Genomic DNA, 26,726 nt, shown 5'->3' with positions numbered 1-26,726 from the left:
TAATGTACTTTACTAACAGTACTTTTGTTCAGATATGAATGTGAACATCTCATTAAAGCAAGAAGGAGGCTTATTTTTCCATCTTTCTAACTTTTTTTGTGTGCTTGTTCTTTGCTCAACTTTGGTGTGCAACAGAAGATATTTGTATTCTTTGTCTAAGAGGAACTGTCAAGGCCTCCGCTCTCCAAAGCTTCCCTACTTAAATCTAGAATCATGCTGAGATTTATAGGCTGTTTTCTGTAGGTGGGAATAAAGCCTGCGATCTGTTTTCATAGAACAAAGTTTTACAATACAAATATATACGCAACATGCAGGGTCATGCATGATATTCCGTAAAAAGGGTATCAGTCTTATGATGCTCTGGTCTATGTCAATTTTTCCCATCCTTTTGTTGCTACTAATGGTAAGCTTGCTGGCTGAAAATCCTACAGTATGCATGTTCTGCATTTTGCCATGCAAAACTGCTCTGGTTAGAAAAGAGACAATCAGATTTATTACACAATTTTCCTTAAATACATCTGTTTTATTTACGTTCTTTGTTGCACTGAAAGCATTGAGACAAATGTCATGGTGTTTATACGAATCTTCCTATTCTAATTCATCCTAAAATATATAATAATATACAGTATGTATAAATGTAATGTGGTTAATTCTCTTCTTATATGTAGTACAGTATGTGTTATTCACCACCTTTCTAGTCTTAACCTTCCTGTGACTGATATAGACCTATGAGCATACAGTATTCCAGGATTTTTTGTGTGTGAAAGAAGTTCTATGTAAGATATAGAGTGTATCACTGCCTTTTTTTAGAATCTGAAGTAAATACATTTTAGATGTGAGGAAATTCCTTTGGGTATGGTATTTATTCATTTAGTCTTTCTACTGCAGACAAAATACGTCCAGTACAAAACTAAAATTTTAATTATTTATCCAGCTTTATAATGAAGAAGTATTGGATCTTTTTGATTCGACACGTGACATTGAAACAAAGAAACAGAAGTCCCATATTAAAATCCATGAAGATGCAAGTGGTGGTATCTATACAGTGGGTGTAACTACACGGACTGTGGGTTCTGAGACAGAGGTAAGACCCTAGTTTCATCAATACTTATCTCTTCAGGGAGATTATGACAATCTACAGATCTAGTCACTGAATACTGGAAGTTTTCACTGTACTGGAAATATTTAACATGTTAATTTCTTAGTGAAGTTTTATCAAAAAGCTTTGTGTTTTGTTCTGGAAATCATTCATTTGAGGAAATCTCAAAACGCCCATGGCACTGTAAGAGGAAGAAAAGTTAATTAATTCATTTATTTGAATCATTGAATAATCACTGAAAAGAAATGGTGTTCTGCTCTTTCAGATGATGCAGTGTTTAAAGCTTGGAGCCCTGTCCCGGACAACAGCCAGCACTCAGATGAACGTTCAGAGTTCTCGCTCTCACGCCATCTTTACCATCCACTTGTGTCAAGTGCGAGTTTGTGCAAGCACTAACAATGTACGTTTTCTGGGTGAATACTTTTATCCACTAGTTGTATTTGGTCAGTGGTATTTTGTGGCAGGATTTTTAAGATCTTTGCTATCATTATCTGTTGCATTTTACCAGGATGGAAAGGTGGTGTTTCAACCCTTCACATGAATGCTTTTTTACTTTTTTTTTACTAATTGTTGTAGTAATTAGCTTTCCTAATTCTCAGTGATTGACTCGCCATTTTCCAGACTGAAGTATTGTACACACAGTAATAGCAATAAGGTAACAGGTTCCTGAGATCAGATTTTGGGTTTAGTAAAGGGGTACAGGCTTGGTAATCTTTTTCTTCCATCAGCTGTTTGATCATTGAAATGCAAGTAAACCAATCAATCAAGTTCCTTTATATCCTTTAAGAAATCATACAGAATGTTTTCATATACTTTATATGCTTTAGGAAATAAAACATCATGGTCAGGTCCATTTATTATGTGACTTAATTAAAATTGTTTTTTTTAAAATGATTTCATTTAATATTTTTCTTCTTTTTTTTTGTGAAGCAGGATAATGAGACAGATAACAGGATAATAAATGGATCTTCCCAAATGGACGAGTTTGAAACTCTCACTGCCAAATTCCATTTTGTTGACCTTGCGGGTTCAGAGAGATTAAAGAGAACTGGAGCGACAGGGGAGAGAGCCAAGGAAGGAATATCAATCAACTGTGGTCTGGTAAGACTGAGGACCAGCCCAGCTCCTCTGCCAATAACATTTGTTTCCTTTTCATCTATTGTTCTGTCATCCCTCAAGCAAAACACTGTTCTTTACAAGTGGCTACGCAGAGCTTTAGAGTCTGACCTGAGCAACAGACATTTCAGGACAGGTTGAACTTGATTTCTGTAACTACATTTTAATCCGAAGAATTCAGCTATTAAATTTGCCGATGTAGTGAACCTCCCTGAAAATGGATCTGATCATTTCAGTTTTTATGAGACAAAATCCTTTGTCAGATAAAACAGATATTTTTTTAGTTTTTTAAAATACGTTGAAATGGAATAGATGGAAAATCTCTGGATTTATTTTTGTAATAGTATTATAGTTCTTTTTCTAATGAATGGGAGCTTTATCTTCTTTCATTACATTTTCTATGCATTTTAATATTTTTTTCTTTCCATACATTTTAATGTATGTCCTTCGAAATTGTGTATAGCTCTAAATGCTGTATTTTTTTCCAAATTAAAAGTTTAAAATAAAAATGTAGATTTTAGAAATGATTTTCAGATTCCACCATTCATTTCCTGAAGAATCTTATTTTAATCAGTACTGTGAGCACCATCTAGTGGTTTTCTTGTAATTTTCTAGCTTTTCTTTGTTTACTGTTTTTTATATTTTGTTTCCATTCAAATATTACTTAAAATAAGAAATACAGTTCAGTGCATTCCAGCACCATTAATTGTTTACATTTATTTATACTGTATCATACAATGCACCAAACACAACCTGTGTGCTGTGTAATTAAATAAAGTAATGGACATTAATAACAATTTGTTAATTTGTGTGTATTTCCATCTTTTTGTTTGTTTTAAGCATTTATACATTTGTAACATATTTTGAATGAGAATGAATCTCAGGCTTTGGATGGGGTGGGGGTGTGTGAAGATTTTGTCACTGATCTTGCTTATTAATGTGTTTCTATTGTTTAAGCTGGCACTTGGGAATGTCATTAGTGCTCTTGGAGACAAAAGCAAGAAGGCAACTCATGTGCCTTACAGAGATTCCAAATTAACTCGTCTATTGCAAGACTCGCTTGGAGGAAATAGGTCTGTATTCCGCTGTAGTTTTTATGTAATGTTGCCATTTTGTAGAATAGACCACAGTTTTCATTGTTGTGTTTAAATGTCATTTCTTTGGTGTTTTCAAAAATGTTAAAAATATCTTGTATGGTTTTTTTCTATATAATAATGGAAAAAAAACTTTTTATTTTAATGCGCAGCCAAACTGTGATGATAGCATGCATCAGCCCCTCTGACCGGGATTTTATGGAGACTCTGAACACTCTGAAATATGCAAACCGGGCCAGAAACATCAAGAACCGAGTGATGGTGAACCAGGATAAGGCGAGCCAGCAAATCAGTGCTCTTCGGACGGAGATTGCGCGGCTACAGATGGAACTCGTGGAGTACAAGACTGTAAGAGAGAGTGTTACTTAATAAACAAATGACAGTTTTTCCTCAGTAAATAACTGTAGCTGTTCTCTTGCACAGATAAGACAAGATCACTTTATTAGCCATATACGATGGCTAATAAAGCCAGACGTGTTCATGGAATATCCCTAGACATGCAGAGTGAAAGACATAATATATTGGCTCCCATGCCATACACTATACAAATCAGAGATCATACAGAGGAAAAATGGGAAAAATCACATTAGTTAGTTTATGGTATATTTAAATGGGTGATTAAACAATATATTTTGTATTTTTTATTTTTATTACTTGGTTTCATGCTTAGGTCAATCCATTTACACAATTGGTTTAGATAGATAATACTTTATTAATCCCGTAGGGAAATCGATGTAAATTGATGTTTGCCTCCACACTTTGGTATATAGTGGATAGATAGAACTAAAATTGAGTTATCAAATGATTATCCAAATGTCTCTTCAGCGATTGAAGGGGCAGAAGTATATTTACACTGTATATACTTTAAAGTTGGGAATATACTGTAAAAATGTCATTATCATAGTAGGTAAAAATCAAGCTAGGTTAGACAAGGAATGCAAACATTCCGGCACAATTAAGACTATATGTGTCTAGGAGACCATGTCAAAAATCACTGTCAAAACTAATTGCTCTAAAAAACTGCAGATGTGCAGACAATGAGAGTTTGGCAAAATGTAAAGTATCCATTCACAAGAAATAGATGCATTATCATTGTAAAAAAGTGTACGTTTGTGCAATAAATAAAAATAATATTGTAAGCAAGAAAGGAAAACTGTATATTCAAATCAGAAATCAATTTTAGTTAATTAAATGGTGTATCTGGATTAAATTACTTGTGCAGGTGCTTGAAGGCATTCAGTGCAAGAGTAATCAAGTTTTTTGCAGAGTTTCCGCTCTGCAATCTTGTAAGTTTATTTCATATCGTGTATGTTGATTTCTAGGGGAAAAGAATAATAGGAGAAGATGGAATGGAGAGTATTAATGACATGTTTCATGAGAACTCTATGCTACAAACTGAGAACAACAACCTAAGGGTGCGGATTAAGGCAATGCAGGAGACCATCGATGCTCAGCGAGCCAGATTAACCCAGATACTCAGTGACCAGGCTAACCAGGTGCTGGCCAGAGCAGGTGCGTCCTTTCTGTATGCCCAGTGAAATCCAGTAGTACTAAAAACACATGGACACAAGTGACGCTTGTTTGTTTCTTTCTCGAAATAATAACAAATATGTCAGTTTAAGTTATTTTTGTTTTTGCTAGCACGTAAATATTAAAATAGACTTCTGAAGCTATTTGATCATTTACAATACAGTGCATCATCTAAATGAATTTTATATTTTCTTATTTGTTAAAATGCAAAATCTTGTTATGCTAATAGTGATTAAGTTAGTGTCTATAAATCTGTGACTCTGCTCTGTTGTACTGTATTTATGCAATAAAATTAACCTTAAAATCTAGATTTGTTCTTCCTTGTTAATAGAGTGTACAATAATGAAACCATCCTGAATGTCATGGAACTGTCATCATGGACTTTTTCCATGTTATATTTCTCTTTGTATCTAATGGTATTTTTCACCAAATTGCATTTCTGTTTTTCAGGTGAAGGAAATGAAGAGATTGGGAACATGATACAAAATTACATCAAAGAAATTGAAGACCTCCGGTATATAAAAAAAACCTGATTCTTTTATATTCATGTTTTAGGTTCTTCAAGGGGTTTTAAAACAACTTTGAAAAGTGTTTTTTTTAATAATCTGAAATGAAATAAGCAATGTGATTTGTTAAAAATAACACATTAAGGCTAAAGGCTAAATTAAGTCAAATCCGGATTCCAACTACAGATTCCAAAGGTGATGCATTGAGTATTGGGCTTGTTATTTATTATTGGTTTGAAGTTGTTGATTATTAAGTAGATTATCAGTGTAATTATTAATATTCCCTTTTGTACATGTTTTGTAAAACTGTTAGGTTTATGGGAATGGCCTCACAGTGTGGTAAAGTGCATTTCTTTTAATTTAGGGCTAAGCTTTTGGAGAGTGAAGCAGTGAGTGAGAACCTTAGAAAAAATCTTTCCAGAGCTTCAACACGGACCTCCTTCTATGGAGGGCCCTCATCATATACCACGTCATTGATGGGACCCGAAAACGAGACCACAGACATCATCGAATTGGCCAAGAAAGACTTGGAAAAACTCAAGAAAAAAGAGAGAAAGAAAAAGAAAAGGTGAGTATGAACATGTTTAGATTGATCAACATGCAGAAATATGAAAGTGAAGTTTTTTTGTTAGTAGGACAGTCAGTTTGTTTGAAATACACATACCTGGCAAGCATATCCAATAATTACATTTTTAGTGCTTTGTATTGCCTTTTAAAAAAGGTATTGGGAAAATTGCTAACTCTTAGTACTAAAATAAACCCAATTTTTTTGTCTCATAATGTATCTGCTTTTGCTAGCTCTTTATTACATGTCTGTGAAACACATATAACTGCTTGTTACCTAGTCTCAGCATGTAAAATGCTTTTGAAAGTTTATACATGCAAGGACTGGAAGTTACGCAATGCATAAAATAACAGTTTACATCTATTGTGTAATATATGAGGGATTTGCTGTTATGCGGTATCATTTTAGATTTTGATCATTTTATTTCTAAATTTGAGACTTAAAATCTGCATTTACTATGTAGTGTTTGATGGATTTAGGCTTTCACATTAAGAATTTTAAATTGTGATTTTTAAGCAACTGTTTGCAGCTGTATTTCTGCTTTTTAGTCTCTAAATCGTCTTGAAGCGGTAATCCTCCTGTGAAATTTAAATTTTTTAACTTTAAAATTTCAATAACAAAGAAAAAAACTTGTGAACATTTTGCTTTGTAAATGCCAAACAAAAGGTCTCATGCAACATTCCTTGTTTTGTTTCTGTGTTAAAAAGGTAGGTGCATTCCACAAAAGAAAGTCAAATTCCCATGTCTCCAGGTTGTGTTTTTAGTGTCAGTTCTCCCTTTTCCAAAATCTCGAAACTCACTGACCCAGAAACCTTCCGCTTCCTGGTTTTTAAACTGTCACCTAATGAATCGTCTTGCAGTAACTGGTCAGGAGACTGGGGGCAGCAGCTTATTGCCCACAGCTTTATGTGGAATGTGATACAGACAAAGGCTTTCATCTTGTCTGAATTTTCTGTACTATCACAATACATATGCGAGAAGTGAATGAGTGTTTATAAAAGAATGGGTAAGTGACATGCATTTAGTCACTTTTGTTAAGTTGTCCAAGTGACACGTAAGCAGAGATGGAAAGTGATTAATTGCAGTGCTCCATGTACAGCCACACAACATGGATCACTGAATATAGCAGTCCGGATTCCAGTAAATTGTAAATGTCACAGATTTGCCCTATAGTGGACATCAGGAGTGCACCATCCACCACCAGAATGACTGTGATGTAAGCTGCAAAGTGGCTACAAGGTTTTTCCTGTCCTAGTCAACTGTAGCCACAAATCTGAGAGCCCTTTGGCCATTAACTAAGTCGTTCATTTCAGATATAGTGTGGAGTAGAGCAATAGAAGGGTGAACTGTGGTCCTAAGGTAAAGTGCAGTTTTCCCAGATGATGACAACAATTACGTTTTTACGAGCTCTTTTCAATAAACATACACACAATACACAACAAAGGCGAAAAGAGTTAAAGAAACATGTATAGCAAATTGACTTGAAAAAAGAAAAGTCTTTAAGGTCCTTAAGTGAGTTTAGAAAATGTTGACATTTGCAGAGGTTGTCTGTAATATAGTGTTATCATGAGCATAACCATTCCACACAACTCATTGCCCACATTAGTGATGCACTGATTGCCTCACACCTGTGAGGGGTGGGTTTGGGTTAAAAAAAAGATTTTAGATTGGGTTGGGCGGGTGCAGGTAAAAAAAAAAGCCAACCTGCGCATCACTAGCCCACATCAAACCCGGTTATGTGGAGTCTGGTATTACTCTGAAGTCCAGAATCTGCAGATGTCACATTAAACTATGAACCATACTCATGCAGTAAAACTTAAAATTATCTGGAGCTAGACTATTCAGTGCCTTGCACGCTAGTAGGAGATCCTTAAAGTTCTGTTTAAATTTCACAGGGAGCCAGGGCAGTTTACAGCAGGCAACGTTCTCAGCTGTTTCAACAATTGTCTGCTTGGCGCAAGGACTGATAAATTCTGGACATACTGCCACATACAGTACTTAGTACCCTAGAAGATACTCCAGTTAAGTAAAAATTACAGAAGTCTAATTTTGATTAGCTAAAGCCAAGTACTGTACCAGTAAAGCAGGGACAACAGGGGTCTTTATTAAGCAGTGCTATTCATGCAGAAGATGTCTGTGCTTCAGATGATCAAAAATTCTGTTTATAAATTCTGTTGAAGGTTTAATTTCAGCCCTGTCAACAACTTAAGTCAGCCACTTCTGGTGCTAATGTTGGGACCCTATAAGCATAACCTCGATGTCGTAACAGTTTAGCTCAAGAAGGTTCTGGAGAAAGTGACCTTAAGCCAAAAAAGGCACAAGACCAGATTCCAGGGACTCGTTAATGAGGTTAATAAGAAAAGGACAAAGAGCTGGGAAGCAATCCTTGAGTAGAGGCTCAGGAATAGGGTCCAGGACATGGGTAGTAGGTCTCATATACAGTAATTGTATAAATGTGTTATATAGTTAAGTAGAGGGTGGGAAAGCAAACCTATTGAGTGATTCAAACATTTTAGAGATGGTGATCAAAAGAACTATTGCGACCCTCCCACTAAGACTGGAGTCGAAGGAAGATGTGTCTGTATTCAGAGGTTCCATCAAAGCGTGCTGATGCTCATAGGCCTGTAGATGCATGTAAAGCCAGAATTTCTGTGGGCCTCCCCATTCCTGATGTCCTGTGAAAAGAACTTGTTGCTCCGTGTTGTGATCACTTTCAGTTTGGAAACTATTATTCTGATTTTGTGGATTAGTTCACTTGAGTTTGTTATTGCATTCTATTTTGCTAAATGTATATATAAGATGCTTGTGTACAGTATACTGTATATACAGTACACAGTATATAATGTATGTGTATGTGTATTGAGATGCTGCCTGAGGAGGTACAGTGTCAGGGCTCTTAAAGTAGGCAGGGACTTGGGAACAATTGCACAAAGGCAGCAGTAATGTACCAAATATTGTTCGCTTTATTTTACAGTGCAGATCAAGGACTAAGGAAAACTAAAACAAGCAAAAGCCTAGCTCACTGTGCTCTAAGTAGACTTTTTCAAGTCTCAATTTCAGATAATTAAGTTGCTTACCAGCCTCAGAACAAAAAAAACCATGCTCAGTCACAAAACCAGCTATTCAGCCATCTTGTCCACCTTCTCATTTAGTTACAGGCTGCTAGATTCCAGTTCTTGCTCTAACACCTCTAGCTCACTCTTTTTTTCTCTCATGCAGTGGAAGGTCTTGTTTAGATACTGTAGCAGATGTGGAGCTCTAAGTAAGCTTTTTCTTCCTGGTTTATACAGTCACCCAACCAATCACTATGGCTGCTCTGATCAGTTAATAGAATATATTAGATCATCTCCTTTGACTTCTGGGGAATATGGTAGAAGTAAAATCCTACAGTGTTACAGTTACATATATAAATGTGCCAGAAAAAAATTACGAACACGTTTCCGACATTACAATTTATGTCATATGTAGCTAGGATTAGATGAGGATACCCCTCCCTGAGTGATCTGTACCTTATGTGGTTACCATTAACTTGAAAATAAGCATGCAAATATCATGGCACAAATTCACAGAGAAAGTGGCTTCAGAACACAAAAATGTTACAAAAGTGTGCCATTTCTTTTAACAGATTTGAATCAAACTTTTATACAAGTTGTGTTATCATCTGTTCAATTGAAGTAGTTAGTTTCGTTAATGAACACTATGCTTTCAAAGTTAGTTTCTATCAGCTTGGAGTATAGCAATGGAGGGTGTGTGGACCCAGACTATTACGTGGTTACGTTTTGTTGCCATGTTCCCGATTGGTAATATTACTGATACACACATTCTGCCTTCTTAAAAGCTACAGACCTATTGCTTGTTTTGACACAACCATTGTATGTGCAGACTCGCAAACATACTTTTCTTATTATCCATGTTTTCACACATTTTGCCAGTTATTCTAAAGAAAGCAATGAGTGGTACGCAAAGGGGCATGAGCTCTTTCTACAGGTATATGGCACCATCTCCTTTAATTGGTTTACTATCCTAAAAGGTGTTTGCATATATGTATCTTTATGTGTGAAAATACAAAGTGTTCCTTCAAGCCCACCTTAAGCTGTTTTTAAACCCACATTATCTTTATAGTCCTAGCAGCATCTTTGGAGAGATGTAGACAACACACACAGATTCCCCACGTTATGGGGAATCATCAATCCATCCCTTTTGTTTTTCAATTACGACTCCAGAACATAGCAGAGTTTTCAGGAGGCACCCACGGCTCACAAATTGAAATGAAAATACCCCAGCAGGCTTCATTCAGATGTAATATTTTGTGATTTGTTTCCTGGGAGCTCATGACTGCAGTCAGCTAGAGACAGCTGGAACTTGTGACTGTTGAGCTATAGAACACTACCTGCAGTCTGAATGGAAGCTTTTATCACATGTTGCCCAAGAGCCTTGTATTTCACTGTAACAATTATTCAAAAGTGTTTTCAGATAAAGAAGTGTTCTGGTGTCATTTTAAGTTTGAAAAACAAAAATTAAGTTTTAAAAAGCGAATGCATAAAACCATAAAATAGTTTGTCACTGTGAACGCTGTTTTATGTGTCTTTACACTTTTCAGCATGTTCATATGTGCTACATAAAGATATAATTGATATTCTAGATTCTGGATATGCTTTAAAAATAATTTTTAAGTTGCAGCACTGTGAACACATAGGAAATATTGAACAGCATTTGAGAGTGCAGTGCATGTATTTGCTTTCTGCCTGAAGGCTGCACTAAATTGGTAGTGTATGAATCTGTTTAGCATGGCAGGGTGATTGTTGTTACCTTTAGACCAACGCTGACACTTGTTTTTTACATTCTTGCTGCTTTTTGTGCTCTCTGGGTTTTGCCTCACGTGCCTTCCTTTACTGCACTTCTCTCTGAAGGCTTCAGCAGCTTGAGGAAAGCAGACGAGAGGAAGAAAGGTTGGCTAATTCTCTCCCAGATTTTCTAATTTGGGCTTCATTTTGACAGGTAGTTGCCACACATGGAGGAAAACCCAACTAAGCAGCTTTTTTACCTTTTGAACATTTCTCTCATTTGTCTTGTTTTGTCAAATAACCAGGCAGAAGTTTGACTGGGCCAAGTAACACATACAGTATGTTGTAAAAAATGCAAAGACATCAAATGTTATTGCCTTCTAATATCTTCTGGAAGGATTTGCAAATCAGTTGAAGTTTTTTTGCAAGGTGTGTTTAAATTGGTGTTTTGACTTATGTCTTGATGACAATGGAATAACAGACAAAGATAAGACAACAAAAATGTGCTTTGTCTGTTGCTTTAAATGTTTAGTTTGGTCTTCACTGATTTTACAGTGTAGTGGATCTAATCCAGATAAAAATAAACAAAAGTCAATACAAAGTCTTGTAAGCAATCACCAAAGAAATGTAAAAAATACATATCTAAAAGTATTTTTGAGTATTCTTGAGATCCGTTCTTATTTAGCTGCACATTAGTGTACTCAAAAATGATAACTTCTAAGATATTAAAAGTGTGGGTTTTGTAAATGTGGCTTGGTAACTACCCCTACTTTCCTTAGGTTATCTAGTCACTTTTAGTTTGAATGGCACTCTTTTTACTCACAAAATAGCCACAATCATTTACTAACACCTTTTTAAAGTGCAATTTCAATTATCTTGTGATTTGGCTATTTTACAGTGATTTGTCAAAGAAATCTCAGTTACTCATTAAATCCATTAGCATTTTTTAATCTCGTCTTGCTGTGCACTATTGTATTTACTTTCTAGTAATTGCTTTAGTGCACTTATTCTAACTGATCTTTGTTTATTTTTGGAGATGCTAAAAAGGTCTTGCTTACAGTTTTCTTTCTGTACTGTATATTTGTGGCTTGTACAGTAAAGTGTTTGATTGTAAATATCACAGTTATGGAGAATGAGTTTTAAATTGTGGGTCAAGTATAAATGTATCTTTGCCTGTATCCTTTAATTTCAAACATTTAGAATGCAAGTTGTAAAGCCAATCTAGTTTCTGCCTAGTGTAAAATTCCTTGAGACATTTGTTTTTCCTGTGGGTAGACTACGTGTCTAATCCATTTACTTTGGAGTGGGTGATTTTCTCACAGGGAAAGTAAATAATATTCTCTACAATTTTGCTGTTGTGTTTGCTGTTGTCCTAGTGGTGAATGCAATTGACGCGCTTGTTTTTCCACAGTGTTATCAAGGAGGAGGCTCCTGACAATGAGCAAGACAAGGGAGTTGAGAAGGAAGTTGCTGAACGATCTAGCCATGAAGCTGAAATGGTATGTCTGAAAGATCGTTTACTCCTCTCTGTTGTGAAATTATTGTTAAATTGCTTGCCCTAATAGTTGCATCTTTTCTGTGAACAGGAGGGACAAGATGTTAGTGATCATGAAGAAGGAGAGGGGGAGGAGGAAGAGGAGGAAGAGGACGAAATGGAGGTGGATGATAGCTCAGATGATTCTGATTCTGAACTGGATGAGAAAGGTAATAACATAATGTATATCACCTATCGCATATCGTAAAGTTAATTTAACTGTACAGTGCAAAGACATGGAGGACAACAAAAAATACAATCAACTTCAAACCTGCTAAATAAACGCCTGAGAAACATCCCTCACGTACACTGGCCCAACATGATAAGTAATAAAGATCTAGGGAAGAGCACAAACCAAGAACAAATTGAAACACAGATTAAATGTAAAACATTGGGCTGTGTTACAACCCCAAGTGTCTAGGGGTAAAGGGTTTTTTTTTAGGATAATTTAGGATAATTTTTGAAAGCAGGTGGGTTCTGGTGAGGGACTAGGAAGCGTGATAACAAGGGTCGTGCAAAAGTGATAATTTTAAGTTGAATAAGTGACTGGTATGAAATAAGACACAATAACACACAGGGTAAGGGAACTGGAGTGGTGCCAAAGAAAAGAAAATAACAAACAAAATGGAGCTGGCTAGGAAAGTGAGGGAAAGCTAACCTGACTACAAAAGAAAACCCGAAACACACGGTCTTCGGCGTCTTCAATATCCTAGCTAACCTCCACTGACTACTCAAAACAATACAAGAAAGACAGCACTCAGCTGTACTAAACTAGTGTGACTAATACAAGAATCAACTACGTGTGTGCAAACTTTTCCCAACAGCCTGAACTAACAATACACAAAAGTTCACACAAATGCACAAGTGAGCTACAAATACAAACGAGAGTAGACAAGTAACAGGGTACAAAGGCACAGAGGTTGATACAATAACAAGTCTGGGCAAGGTAATGGCAAAATAAGAATAACACAAACAAACGAAAGTACAAAGAGGCGAGCAGAAACCAACAAAAGAACAAAGCCGAAGCTATACAAAAACACACACACACAAAGCAAAACAACAAACCAACAAAGCCGAAGCAAAACCAAAAGCCAAGCCCAGCCCAGCCCAGCCCAGCCCAGCCAAGCGGAAACAGTGTGTAATGGTGGGCCAATGGGGTAGGGACAACAATCAAAGTCAGAAGTGTGGAACAACAACGAAAACACATGTAGACCACACACTGGGTGTAACAGGCTGAATCAGGCATACATTGAGGAAACCAATAACCAACACCACCAGGCAAGCTGTCACTGGGAACCCCCAGGGGAAGAGGAGACATGGAAGACCAAGAAACAGCTGGAAGAGAGCAGTGGAGGCTGAAATCAAAGAAATAAACATCATGGCGGGCGATGGAGTGAACAGTGCAGCATCGAGCCTGCTGGAATACATTTGTGGATCCTCTGCTCTTCAAAGAGCAAAGGGGTTTAAGAGAAAACATGCAATATTGTGTGTTAATGTGTGCCTTTTTGCCTTTTCTATATAATACAGTTTAATACTAAGTAGTAAATTGTATGGTTTTAAAAAAAACATTAATTTCTAAATATGAATTAACAATTGAATTGGAAATACGTCTTTATTGTCTGAGATTTATCCCTTTGAGAATTATCATCTTCATTAAAAAAACATTGAAAAGTACCCAAGTAATTTTACTGTAGGTATGACTTATACAACCTTTAAATATGTACAAGTGTGATTCTTCCAATTGTATGGTTATACTGTATTTTGAATATGTTTTTTATTGACTCTATCTTTTGAATTATTGACTTCTTCACTGTATGGCATCCAGACAAAGTTGTGGTATAAAGCTTATGCTAAGAACTTACGCACTGTTTATTTGTGCAGGGACTCTTTAATCTATTCCAGTGTTTGTTGGGGTTAAATCATTTCCAGAGAAATTAACTTGTGCCGTTTAAAGCAACCATGCTGTGTTTTTCTTTAAAAGCTAATTTCCAGGCAGATCTGGCTAACATTACATGCGAAATCGCTATCAAGCAGAAGCTGATTGACGAATTGGAAAACAGCCAGCGTAGGCTTCACACCCTCAAACAGCAGTATGAACAGAAACTGATGATGCTTCAGAGCAAGATCCGAGACACACAACTGGAGAGAGACCGGGTTCTCCAGAACATGGGTAAGACTACAGGATTTGTGAAGTGCATTCAATGTAGCAGACCTTTCCTAGCAGAAGATTCCTGGCAAGCGATTTGGGGCAGCGAGAGTAATTTAAGCAATAGTAATTTAAAAAATTTTCCTTAGGTTCAATGGAGTCGTATTCCGAAGACAAAGCTAACAAAATTAAAACGGAATACGAGAAGAAGTTAAGCGTCATGAATAAAGAGATGCACAAGCTGCAGTCTGCTCAGAAGGAACATGCTCGCTTGCTGAAGAACCAATCTCAGTATGAGAAACAACTGAAGAAGCTGCAGCAGGAAGTGGCAGAGATGAAGAAAACAAAGGTACCAGTGCTATATTTTATGTGATTTTTCATCTTTTTTATTTTGCATTCTGCCGAAAAACGCCCAGGTTTAAGGTGTTCACAACAAGCTGTGTCCACCCAGCTTGTTGGGACTTCCAAATATAAATTGCAATTTCAGTGCAGTTGTTTTTTATTCTTAGACACAGTAAATTAAACATTAGTTCATACAAAGCCAACTGATGAAAAGGTGCTGCACTTTTTTGTTATACAAAATCATTTGAAGAACAGATATTGAAACTTGTCAGAGGTTGATAGTAAGTCCATTAGGCCAATATAGCTGGTAGCATAGAGAACACGTGTCTGAAATCCTCTGAGTTTGTACGACCATCAATGTCTCGTTAGGTGCGTCTTATGAAGCAAATGCGGGAAGATCAAGAGAAAGCCCGGATGGCAGAGTCCAGACGGAACCGGGAGATCGCCTCACTGAAGAAAGACCAGCGCAAACAGGAGGTAGGCGCAAGGGCTTCAGGTTATTTCATAACATTGCAGGGAATGTCCTTTACTCGAAATGTGCTAATTAGTACTTTAAATATGTCTTAAAACACAATGTCCTGCCCTACTTTCTGTCCTGCAGCATCAGCTACGGCTTCTGGAGGCGCAGAAGAGACAACATGAGTTAATACTTCGCAGGAAAACAGAGGAGGTGAGGAAGGCCTTTTATGTATTTTTTTAATTTTAAGCGATAACTAAGGATTCTGAAATTTTATTCCAAGTGGTGTTTTTTTAGTAAGAGCATCAAATAAAAAAATGTGGTGGGTTCAGGTGATTTTTTCTAGACGGAATCAATAACTGAATACACCCAGGTGAGAATCATGCAGAAGTGGTTAAAAAGCAAAGTGCTTTAGAGACGAAGTTCTGCCACACTTTAATGGGGCAGTGCATTATTTGCAATACAGAGCATAGGGAAAAAACATAAAATTGACTGTTACATCAAAATCCTCTTGCACAGAACCCATGAACACAAATTATAATACAATATGCATAAATGCATAAAAGGAGAAGCTGGCAAGAAAAGTGAAAACCTTCAAGCTGTATAGTTCTACTTCTGTTAAGAAAGGTATATGGGATATCTGTTTTTAATGTTCATGAAAGCAGCAAGGTTATGATATGTACTGTATATTCACAAAGAACACAGATACATTTTTGCAGATTAGATGGCTAGAGATATTTTTTTTCCATTAATATCCCTCTTACAGCAAAGGTAGTGAACACTGTACCTAGTTAGCCCTTAAAGTCTTATTTTAAGTCACAAGCAACAGCTCTTTTCTGCTTTTCTGAAGACACTGAATAAGGAGAAGAAATGTCACAGGCATAAAGCACTAAATTTGTATATGTGCTTTTGCAGATTTTTCTCAAATATGGTCATGAAAGCAGTGAATTACCTGCTGATAGAACTGTTGTTCCTATCCTTTTGTTGAAAGGTCACGGCCTTGCGCCGACAGGTGAGACCGGTGTCGGGGAAGGTGAACCGCAAGCTGAGCCTGCCAGAGCCAGTCCAGGATTCTGCACACTCACTGCGAGCTCCCTCAAGCAGAATGCAAAGTGCAGGTTCAGTGGCAGCAACCTATGGGAACAGGTATTACTGCCAGAGGAAAATAGTAACTGTGGCAGGCCAGCAGTATTGAGGATAGTAGTGTCAGCCTACTTGTCACTACTGTCATTAGAGGTCATTCAGGCCTCTATTATGTATAAATAAATTTACATGTGGTGTATTAATTGATTAATTAGATAATTGGTGAAGGGCTGACAGTGACATTTTCACATAGGGCTAATTTAGATAAGTACTGTATATTCATGGTGGTAATTGGTGTGGGTTGTTTAGGGTAGGTTTTTCTTCAGTGTATTTTGAACAGTTTTTTTAGAATCTCATTGCACAGTATTTGTCTTTCTATTATGATTTTTTTATGTGCTCGGGCCTCACAAGCATCCTGCTGTGAAATAGTCTTGTTATTAACACTTTTTTTGGTAATTTGTATCTCTTTGTAACTGCTGAATGTTACTGTTCTAATGTAATGGCTTGTCTTGTTCATATATTTCTAAACGGAAAATATACTAAAGTTGAAAGGCAAAGCTCTTCAGCTGAAAGGGGGTACAACAGTGATAATTGTTTTGCATCTTTGGGATTCATTGTTATCCTATTTAAAGAACAAATCACTTTTCTAGCCTCTCAGGAGGTTGTGTTGGCTTTCATTTCTGTGATACCCTTTCTCAATTGCAGGAAGTACCAAAGGAAAGTTGTAGGTGTTTATTCCTCAAAAACAGCCAGAATGAAATGGCAGTCACTTGAGCGCCGTATCTCAGATATTATCATGCAGAGAATGACAATTGCTAACATGGAGGCTGATATGAACCGCCTCTTAAAGGTAAGACCTCATGTCCATTGACAGTTTTCAATTTGTGCACATCAATGGATGCTAAGAAGAAAAAAAAGTAGAAAATAGATATTTCAACACATTCTCTATTATTAAGTGAGAATTCATACTTACTGGGAAGTTGAGTATTGTCCTTGGTTTTGAACTCTTTTAAAGCTTCATTACGTGTACTTGTCTTTACAGCAACGTGAAGAGCTTGCCAAAAGAAGGGAGAAGTTTTCAAAAAAGAGAGATAAGATTGCCTTGGAGGGGAGTGATGCGGACAAAACCGTTTTGTCTCTCAATGAAGAAATGGAATCCCTCACTGCAAACATAGATTACATTAATGACAGTATCTCTGACTGTCAAGCTAATATCATGCAAATGGAGGAGGCAAAGGTAAGCTTAGTTACATTTTTCCTACTCATTTTAATGGTTATTTTAAAATGATTTATTAAAGATTATAAAATGTCTCTTATCCTTGTTCAGGTACTGAATCTGATATTTAAATCTGTTATTACTTTTGCCCGGGGGGCCTTTTGGCGATTTCGTTACCAATATAAAGTTATACTCAATATTCTTACATTTCTCTAAATGGGTACTCGCTTGCTTATGTTTGTTTGAATGCACTTTGTAGGAAGAAGGGGACACAGTAGATGTTACTGCAGTGATTAGTTCCTGCACTTTATCAGAAGCTCGTTTCCTGCTGGACCATTTCCTGTCAATGGCCATCAACAAGGTAATTTATTTTTGCTTTTGATGTTTGTTTTTATTTTTGATACGTTTTTACTGAATATGTCAAATTATCTTTAGTGCGTTTTTTGCTAAGGAAAGGAGGACATTTGTGCCTCTCCTATTCATTGTTTGTTGGTCTTACCTCAGTCACATGCTGTAGCTCTCCGGTATGGTAAATGGGGATGATATTCATCATGAAATTTCTTTCACAATTGAGTTCTTTGAGTAAGAACCCTGAAGATGTCTGAACTATCTAGTCCAGCAAATGACAGTGTTCCCATTATTTTAACCCTCCCTCCCTGACACACGCTTAAAACAAAATGCACATTCGCCTTAGGGTTTTCAAGCTGCCCAAAAGGAGTCTCAGATCAAAGTGATGGAGGGTCGTCTCAAGCAAACGGAAATAAACAGCGCAACTCAGAACCAGCTCTTGTTCCACATGCTGAAAGAGAAAGCTGAATTCAACCCTGAACTGGATGCTTTGCTTGGAAATGCATTACAAGGTAACGTTTTACATTGTCTGAAAAAGGTCTGACATCAATGTTTACTGCATGATTAGATAAATGTTTGCTTTGCTTGGGGCAGTCATTTGAATAGATGCTGTATAAATGATAATTCTATTTTGCAGTCATAGATAAAACAATAGGCCATACTGATGGAAAACTAAAGCCGTAGTGCTTCCCCTCCATCTTCTTTTGTAATGCTTTTTGGTAGTTTTGTACAGTTTATCTGTACAATCAAATTCAATTGCACTCGTTTTTTTTCTTGAGGATATGAAATGGAGTTTCAAACTCTTTATTACTGAGACTCATCAAATACCTGTTATGTCCTCAATTGAGTGATTAATGATGCGGCTGAAGACTTTTCTGGACAGTTTGGATTCTTGAGAAATTCAGTAACTGCCTGTGGTATTTAGACTGTTAACACAAGCACTATAGATCATTTTTAGGCAAGTAATTTCATGCAAGCTCCTACAGCTGTCCAGACATTTTGAATCTAATATTTTGTGAACAACCTCACCTTTGTGCAGCTGACATTTCAGTGTTTCGGTGCTGCAGCATCTATTCCATTCATGGTGATAAAGAGTAGAGTGCTTAAATATTAGGTGTAGTGTTCTATTTTTTATTTTAATTTTTATAAGGGAATGTGTTTTTGATTGGTGTGTTGCTTTTTGTTTCCTTGTTGCCTGAATTCAAACAGAACTAGGTAGCATACCAGTAGGTAAGTATTAAAACATGCCCCTTCTGTACTGCATTAATGCATGGGTTATCAGACTAACCAGAGTTCGTAACAACAGGTTGTGCATGAAATGTTGCTGAGAAGCTTACCATTGCCAACTGACCTACCACCTTCCATGTTATTGAGTCCCTTTTGCGATACAGCCACAAATGTTGACCAATTAACTGTCATCCGTTTGAAGTACAGGTAGAATGATAAAGCTTGTCTAAACTCATAGTCCTATTATATTTGCATTCCAAGTGCGTCATCCTAATTTGTTTTTGTTAAACCGTTACATGTTTGAGTATTCCTTTTGTACTTACCTTATGTTGTAACTCCCTGCGCTAAAGTTTGATGAAAGTATTACAAGCTGGCTGCCATATTGCTGTAATTTTGAAAAGCATGACATTTATGTCTCTATTATGTCTGTTTTCTCCCAGTATAAAACTTGTTAAGGAATGCTAACCTAAGTTCAGATTTTTCTACTGAAATCCACAACTTTAGGTAAATGGGAAAAAGTATGTTTTTCTTTCAGGTGTAAACACTTCAAATTGGAAAGACTGTGTTTATTAGGTTTTTAAATGTGTATTTCTCATTTAAACAGTTATACTTTTGATGACAATGCAAATGGGTTATCGACAGCCTTATATTCATACGTAGTTTAATAGCACAAACTTACTTAAGAGCTATTTTTTAAAATGTTGGATTTGAAAAAAAGTAATTAAATGGCTTGTTTTCTTATAATTGACTAGAAAATGGAGATGAAAGTAGCAGTGACGAATCACCCCAGAGCCCAGGCACAGAAGGAAAGTAAGTACATCTTGAGACTTGCTCATAAGAGTTGTAATTATTGCTCTGCATTGAATTTGTGCTTGTCAGATGAATGGAGTATGTTTAAAACATGTATTAAGGTTTCACCATCACTTATGCATTGTCTCTCATATGTCTTAGCTCATTAGCCTCTGACCTCATGAAGCTCTGTGGAGAAACCAAACCAAGGAATAAGGTATAAACTTCTTGAATCCTGCCTGAATTATGTTATCCATTTTAAATAGCAACTGAGAACTTTAGGTTTTGACATACTGTAGTTATACAGTATGTGATGAAACATGTGATGAAGTTTGCAGAAAGCACAAATTAGCAATTTTTTCCTCCAATATAATATAAATTCAGAAATTCATTCATCTAGCTTGTGGAGCAAGCGGCTTCAGTTTAATTCTCTGCCTAGAAAAATCCCTGTATATCGGTCGTATTAATAACTGGAGGTACCAGTGAAATTTGCAATACACATGCTCAGTATTCATCTTGGCAGAAGGTAATATTCCATTTCCTTCCATGGAAAATCATGTTGAATACATCATGCCACATCCTGTTCATGCTGTACTCACTGTTTATAAAAATTCTATTTATATATCATGAACAGAATTTTATTTTAAATGTTTTGGCTTTTCTAAATGTAATGCTTTTCCGATACTGACTACTGTACTGTGTTTTAGGCCCGAAGAAGGACAACTACTCAGATGGAGCTACTGTATGCACACAGCAGTGACCCTGCCCTTGACGCTACACCAGAGGGCTTCTCTGCCCCTCTCCTGCCAGTCGCTGAATCCCAGGAGAGTGGGGAAGATGCAGAGATTGCCAGGGCTGCTGCTAGGGAACGAGACCTACTGCCTTCACCGTCAGGCCCACCTTTTAAACAAGGTGGCATGTAAGTCTGCCACATACCTGAGCCTCTAGCATGCTGCAGCTTATTTTACTTTGCTAATGTAATCTTCAGTTTTCCAGTTAATGCAGGTTATGACATTTCCTTCGAAAAATTGGAGTGCATAATGGTGTAAAAGAGGATTTTATACAGTATGTCAGATGATGAGCCTTTAAGAAGTTACGTTCTTAGCTTCTTTTAAAGTGTTCCATTTTTAAGAATGTGATTGCAGTCTCAAGTGAACAATTTTTGCAATCATTGTTTATTGTTTTGGTTTAATAGGGTTATGACCTTGAGTGACAGGGTTGGAAATAATATGATCAAAATTTGTGGGCTTTATTTTAATTATAATATTCCTGCCTCTTATACTGTATCTGTGCCTTATTAACTTGTTTCGCCTCACAGTGTTTATGCATGACCTTTCTGGGTGCTGTTGAATTCTGCAGATAAGCATTTGAGCTAATTGTTGAAGCACCAAATATAACAATTTTAACAACTGCTTTACTAAATATCTGTGAATACATGCAACAGGTGGAGACAGGTTGCAATAGTGTAAAGAGTATTGCTGATGCTAGAAGGTTGGTATTGGACAGTTATTAGTGCAAGAATCTGATGAAGATGGAACAGTAACTGGACAATTCTGTGCTCTTTATGGGATCCCACAACATTAAATGTTACCCACCTGTTTTTCATTTTATGCTGCTCTGAGTTTGCTTTTCTCACTAACACAAACAAAACTATAAAATGTCACAAATATTGCATTAGTTCCAGACAGTCCACAGGCACAGAAAAGAGAGCACCCGAGCCGTCTCCTTTGACCCGAAGAAAGATGTATGAAATGGAACAAATGGCAGGAGAAAAGGCCAAGAGAAAGGAAGTCAAACAGTAAGAGTTGTCATCTTGCAGGCCAGAGATCTCTTGTCATTTTTTAACAGTAATAAAAGTTTTTCATAAAGTAGCTGTAGTGAAAAAGCATGCGCCTTCCGATTGAACCATTGCTTTGCCTGATTTGGATCATTCCCAGTTAAAAGTCCTACAATGAATGTAATCATGTCAGAAAAAAACATAACGTGCTCCTGTTCCTTTTTTGTCATATACTGTGTGTATGTGTGTCTATGTACAGTATATGTGTGTATTGAACACAAGCATTAAGCATTCCCATTGGAGTGGTTACAGTTTAATATAGTACATTCAGTGTATGACTTACTGTTTAATCTTCATCACTTCTATTTTTCATTTAAATTCTAGATTTCTATCAATGCACACTCTATGAAAGCATCATTCGTTTGCTGTACCTCTAATTAAGTTATTTTTTAAGTAGACCTTGGGGAATAAGGTGAGATAAAACAACTGAGTGATTAAAATTGCTGCTTGTTAACAATGTAGACTCAAGCTTTGTCCACTCAGATTTTCTCTTGACACGATTGTAATACATTGTTGTAATTAAACCACCGGCATTGACTTTGTTGATCTGAAAAATCTGCTACATGCCTATAACTTTCAGCAATGCATGCAAATTCATAATGTTTCTGATGTTTCTTTTCTTCCATGAAATGATATTGCCAATCTATAATCCATTTCATTTTGTGAGCCCAGTTTTGTTCTGAGGGTATGCGTCAAAGATACTTTCTCTCAAATTGTAAAAGTGTCAAATTTGGTTCTGTAAATATGTATGCAACCTCAAGGTTAGTTTGTGTTATTGTTTCTGGAGACTTGATGGCTATAGTAATTTGTAAGTCTGAATGAACGTTCAGTTAAAGCATTTGATGTTGCAGCTCTAATTCAGGATCCCCAGAGACCAGTTTGATAGACCCCTCTTCTCCTCCAAGCCGATCCTGTAGTGAACAGAATGTTTTTAGCCGTCTTGCAGTTTCTCAGGGGAATTCAGAAGCTCAGCCAAATAAGTAAGAGAAAAGCAATTGATTTTTTAGACTACAATGAAATTCCTAGAGCTTTGAGAGTAAAAACAAGTCAAAAGTAAGCCCTCATTTAACATGAACTAAGGAATTCACCAACACAGAAATTGTTCCTAGTATCATGGTGTAGATGTACCTAAATTTCTAAAATGATTAGACAGTATACATAATACAGGCCAAGGAAACCTTCAAAAAAGTTACATATGTCTAAATATACACAGTTTTAATATTGTGTGCCAAATGTATGAAACACCATGTTAAAAGTTATTTTTTTGCTCGTCAGTGTTCTTTGGGTTTGTCTAGACTCATTCAGTTTCCTTTCGTTCCCAGTAGAGGCCTTTTCCTTGAGTGATTAATTGTCTGTTAACACACATACGTTGAATACACAGTTACACATCTGTATTATCAAACATGACATCATTAACTACTCCAAATTTGAGGAATGTGTGTGCTCGTAATGTTGCCAGGCACATTAGGAACAATGGAGTCTGAAATGAAAGTGATCTCATCTTTAAACAGCACCATTCAACCAGCAGGGTCACGTGTGAATTATGTTGTTATTCACTTAAAGAAAGCCTCTTCAGATCTACCACTAATACAATTGGCATTTGATTTAAAAACCCTCTTTCTTTTAATAACCAAAACTATCAATCTCCGATAAGTAGGTTTTCCATGGAAGAACACAATCTTCATATAGTGTTTGAACTTTTCAGAATGATTATAGTCCTGGGTGTGTCTCTGTTAGGTGTTTGTGAGTGTGGAGCTGCAGTATCAGCTCTTCTGGTCACCCTGTTGAGAGACATCTGTTGCTGTTTCTCCTCTCACTGGTGCTGCTGCTGTGTAATAGGGCTGATGAAAGTGATTCTTCTCTATTGGAGGTACACAGGTACTCTCTTTTGGGTCTTTCCTTTCTGTCCTGGAGGGTTTGTATCTGATCATAATTGTTAAACCATCTTATTCCCTTTTGCTGCATGTTGCTGAAGGGCTGCCATGTTTATCTCTGTGCATTTGCCTTTTTTTAATGTTGCTGCTTGTTAAGCTGGTGCTTCTGTGTTGCAAGCATGCTGATTAAATTTATTGAAGACTAATGAAAAATATGCTTTACCTTTATTTGTAGAAACTTAAATTACTGCTTAAAACAGTTTGACTCTTAATAATGCATAATATGTTATGTTGCAATCTGTATTGATTTTAGAGGTGTAATCAACCCATTCCCTACTACAAAAAGCAACAGAACTGCACTCTTGCAGTGTATCCATGTGGCTGAAGGACATACAAAGGCTGTACTCTGCGTAGACTCCACTGATGATCTCCTTTTTACAGGCTCCAAAGGTAGGAGGAGGTCTCTTTAAAACTCAGGAAAAAGTTTAAGAATTAACCTAGATTCAAAGCATTTGTCAAGTATTGACTACATGATGGAATTGATTATTTTTTGTTTGCATTATGATTATATAGCAGCATAGATACAGTAGTATTACTTGTTCAACATTGTATAATTGAAATTTTTATGTTTTCCTAGATCGCACTTGCAAAGTGTGGAATTTGGTTACTGGACAGGAGATAATGTCTTTAGGGGGTCATCCAAACAACGTGGTATCAGTGAAATACTGCTCCAGTTTGGTTTTCACAGTCTCCACATCTTATATTAAGGTGTGGGATATAAGAGACTCAGCCAAGTGCGTACGAACACTGACGTAAGTACTCTAATGATGTCTCTCAAAAACCTTGATTTTATTAAAACTATTCATTTACTTGTTCCATTAAATGAGAAGGATTTTTGTAATTTGTAGTGCCCTCCAAAAGTATTAGGACAACACAGTCAAAACACAGGTAAAAGGTTTAGCCACCTCTGGAACTGTCACACTTCTTTTTACTTTCACATTCTGACTTGTATTTAAACGAATACAAAAACATTTTGTCTGCATACATATAAGATGCAAAGGAACAAGTAATAGGTTTATTCCATGCTGAAAAAAAGAAGAAAGAGAACACAACGTTTCGGCCGTGGAGCCTTCTTCAGGTGTGAACATATGTATAAGATATTGCTTCCACTGTTATTTGGCCTCTCTTCACGCGCAGCATGACAATTACCAAAACATGTGGCTAGTGAAAACAAATATTCATCAGGAGAAACTCTTAGATTTTCCAAGTCACTGTCCAGATTTAACAGTAAATACAATGGTAAATGAATTTTACATGCTGAAGAAAAAAATTGAATTTTCTGAATCAGAAAAACAACTTAATTAAGGGCAGTTATTCCCTTAAAAATACAATGTTTATTGCATTGTTCGTATCATTCATATTATTCTAATAAATTTAATACAATTGCTTGACTGTAAAGCACAAAATTCTTTGCTGTCTCAATATATCTGAAGGGCACAGTGTAATTTAGTTATGTTTCCACTTGATAATTCAATTGACACATTTTGGTCAAAATGTCCTTTTAAAAAAAAAAAAGGGTACTCAAAGGATGTCAAAATGGAATTGATGGAGGCGAAAGGTAAATCCAGAGGCGATAATGGTGAAGTTCAGTCATTTGCTCGGCCCTTTTCTGATTTATGTTTTGGCATGGGTAAAATCATTTTTGCTATAAAAATCTCAACCAAAGACAATTAAGGTCTGCGAGTGATTGTACCTATGTAGTGCAAATAAAGAACTGGGAAGGTGGGAATCAGTAATCGGAAAATGCACATTTTGAATTGAGTCTTGGAAACAGTCTGAGAACCTCTGAGCTTCTTAGATGGTCTTCAAAATTTTGAAAATGCCTTTCAGGCCAGGCTTTGCCTAGCACCACAAGTAAGTAAAACCACTGATAGATATACTGTACCACGGATAAGGAGGAAGTTTATTTATGTCATTTTACTCTCCTCTTCATTCTCATAGATGCATAGAGTTAAAGCAGAACAGGCAGACCAAAAAAAAGGCAGAACAGGATAGAGTATCATGCTTTGCTGTGCTTAGTGCTGGAGTACTGTAGATTGCAACATTGACTACAATGGTGGCTTAACAATAGCAGCATAAGGTAAAAAAAATGTGGCTGCTTGTAAATGTAGTGTGAAGTAAACATAAGAAAAAAAGTAAGAAACACTCTAACATTTCTCCTCAGGTCTTCAGGCCAGGTGACGCCAGGGGATGCTTGTGCAGCTAATACTAATAGGACTGTTACAATACCTGCTGGAGAAAACCAGATCAATCAAATTGCACTGAACCCCACAGGCACCTTCCTCTATGCAGCTGCAGGAAATGCAGTTAGAATGTGGGACCTTAAGAGGTAAATGAGCATTTAAAAAGACTGGAAAATATTGAGTGTCAGAAGCATAAAACCTTAAAGCCATTCATTCTGTAAGATGTTAATGCATTATGAATATTTTAAGGCAGTATTTAGAAATAGTATTGCAAAAAAGATTTAATACTGCACATTCCCAAGAGAATACTGTACATTCTTATGCTTTGGTTCAGGTATGATGTCAGCTTGCATAGCATTGATAGCTTTTGCAGATTTTTTTTGTTTGGCCCATTATTTTAAAAGAACATATCTAGAGAAGAACAGTACCTTATTAAAATCTGTATCCCTCTCTTTTTATTAGGTTTCTGTCCACAGGCAAACTGACTGGACACCTTGGTCCTGTTATGTGTCTTACTGTTGACCACACTGGAACTGGACAAGATCTGATCATTACTGGATCAAAAGACCACTACATAAAGGTTGCCACTACGTTTTAAGGCAAAACTTAAAATGATTATTTTTCAGTGTCAATGTAATATTTAGTCATATAACAGAAACAACACAGTATTGTGAGCAACTACTAACTTATTATTAACGTATTACTGTATATCCAGTATACAGGCATTCAATTGATTTTACTTGTACTGTATATCATTTTGTGAATGAAACAACCTTCCTAGCTGTAGCTGCGCTTCATTGTCATTATTACTAATTATACTGTCTTATTTTTGTGGTAAAAGTCCCCAGAGCTGATTTAGCTTTTTCTTTTGCAATATTCACTCAAACTATGAAATTTAGCTCTAAAGCTCTGAAAACCATTGCAACTAAGTACTAA

General features: G+C 36.5%; 1 protein-coding gene across 13 annotated transcripts in view; it reads left to right on the top strand.

Moving 5' to 3' along the window:
- The window catches only part of LOC148655017 (kinesin-like protein KIF21A), a 55,266-nt gene that overhangs the window by 25,449 nt on the left and 3,091 nt on the right, over nucleotides 1-26,726 (top strand). Inside the window, exons 4-33 of one of the 13 annotated variants that reach the window (XM_088645069.1) lie at nucleotides 935-1,084; nucleotides 1,365-1,499; nucleotides 2,033-2,200; nucleotides 3,173-3,288; nucleotides 3,462-3,657; nucleotides 4,632-4,821; nucleotides 5,290-5,353; nucleotides 5,710-5,913; nucleotides 10,821-10,859; nucleotides 12,106-12,193; nucleotides 12,281-12,398; nucleotides 14,210-14,398; nucleotides 14,524-14,723; nucleotides 15,086-15,193; nucleotides 15,318-15,386; nucleotides 16,165-16,319; nucleotides 16,962-17,106; nucleotides 17,299-17,493; nucleotides 17,732-17,833; nucleotides 18,167-18,332; nucleotides 19,030-19,050; nucleotides 19,800-19,857; nucleotides 19,999-20,053; nucleotides 20,544-20,755; nucleotides 21,515-21,634; nucleotides 22,525-22,653; nucleotides 23,861-23,997; nucleotides 24,185-24,359; nucleotides 25,772-25,936; nucleotides 26,253-26,370. In XM_088645069.1, the coding sequence (XP_088501195.1) occupies nucleotides 935-1,084; nucleotides 1,365-1,499; nucleotides 2,033-2,200; nucleotides 3,173-3,288; nucleotides 3,462-3,657; nucleotides 4,632-4,821; nucleotides 5,290-5,353; nucleotides 5,710-5,913; nucleotides 10,821-10,859; nucleotides 12,106-12,193; nucleotides 12,281-12,398; nucleotides 14,210-14,398; nucleotides 14,524-14,723; nucleotides 15,086-15,193; nucleotides 15,318-15,386; nucleotides 16,165-16,319; nucleotides 16,962-17,106; nucleotides 17,299-17,493; nucleotides 17,732-17,833; nucleotides 18,167-18,332; nucleotides 19,030-19,050; nucleotides 19,800-19,857; nucleotides 19,999-20,053; nucleotides 20,544-20,755; nucleotides 21,515-21,634; nucleotides 22,525-22,653; nucleotides 23,861-23,997; nucleotides 24,185-24,359; nucleotides 25,772-25,936; nucleotides 26,253-26,370 (3,987 nt within the window). Of the gene's footprint in view, nucleotides 1-934; nucleotides 1,085-1,364; nucleotides 1,500-2,029; nucleotides 2,201-3,172; nucleotides 3,289-3,461; nucleotides 3,658-4,631; nucleotides 4,822-5,289; nucleotides 5,354-5,709; nucleotides 5,914-10,820; nucleotides 10,860-12,105; nucleotides 12,194-12,280; nucleotides 12,399-14,209; nucleotides 14,399-14,523; nucleotides 14,724-15,085; nucleotides 15,194-15,317; nucleotides 15,387-16,164; nucleotides 16,320-16,961; nucleotides 17,107-17,298; nucleotides 17,494-17,731; nucleotides 17,834-18,166; nucleotides 18,333-19,029; nucleotides 19,051-19,799; nucleotides 19,858-19,998; nucleotides 20,054-20,543; nucleotides 20,756-21,514; nucleotides 21,635-22,524; nucleotides 22,654-23,860; nucleotides 23,998-24,184; nucleotides 24,360-25,771; nucleotides 25,937-26,252; nucleotides 26,371-26,726 lie in introns of all 13 variants that reach the window. The other 12 variants (XM_088645068.1, XM_088645072.1, XM_088645071.1 and 9 more) reach the window with 12 other exon arrangements.

The sequence above is a fragment of the Lepisosteus platostomus genome, chromosome 9 (genome assembly GCF_059453375.1).
Source record: "Lepisosteus platostomus isolate fLepPlt1 chromosome 9, fLepPlt1.hap1, whole genome shotgun sequence".
NCBI classification, from domain to species: Eukaryota; Metazoa; Chordata; class Actinopteri; order Semionotiformes; family Lepisosteidae; genus Lepisosteus; species Lepisosteus platostomus.
This window is presented reverse-complemented; position numbering and strand designations above follow the sequence as displayed.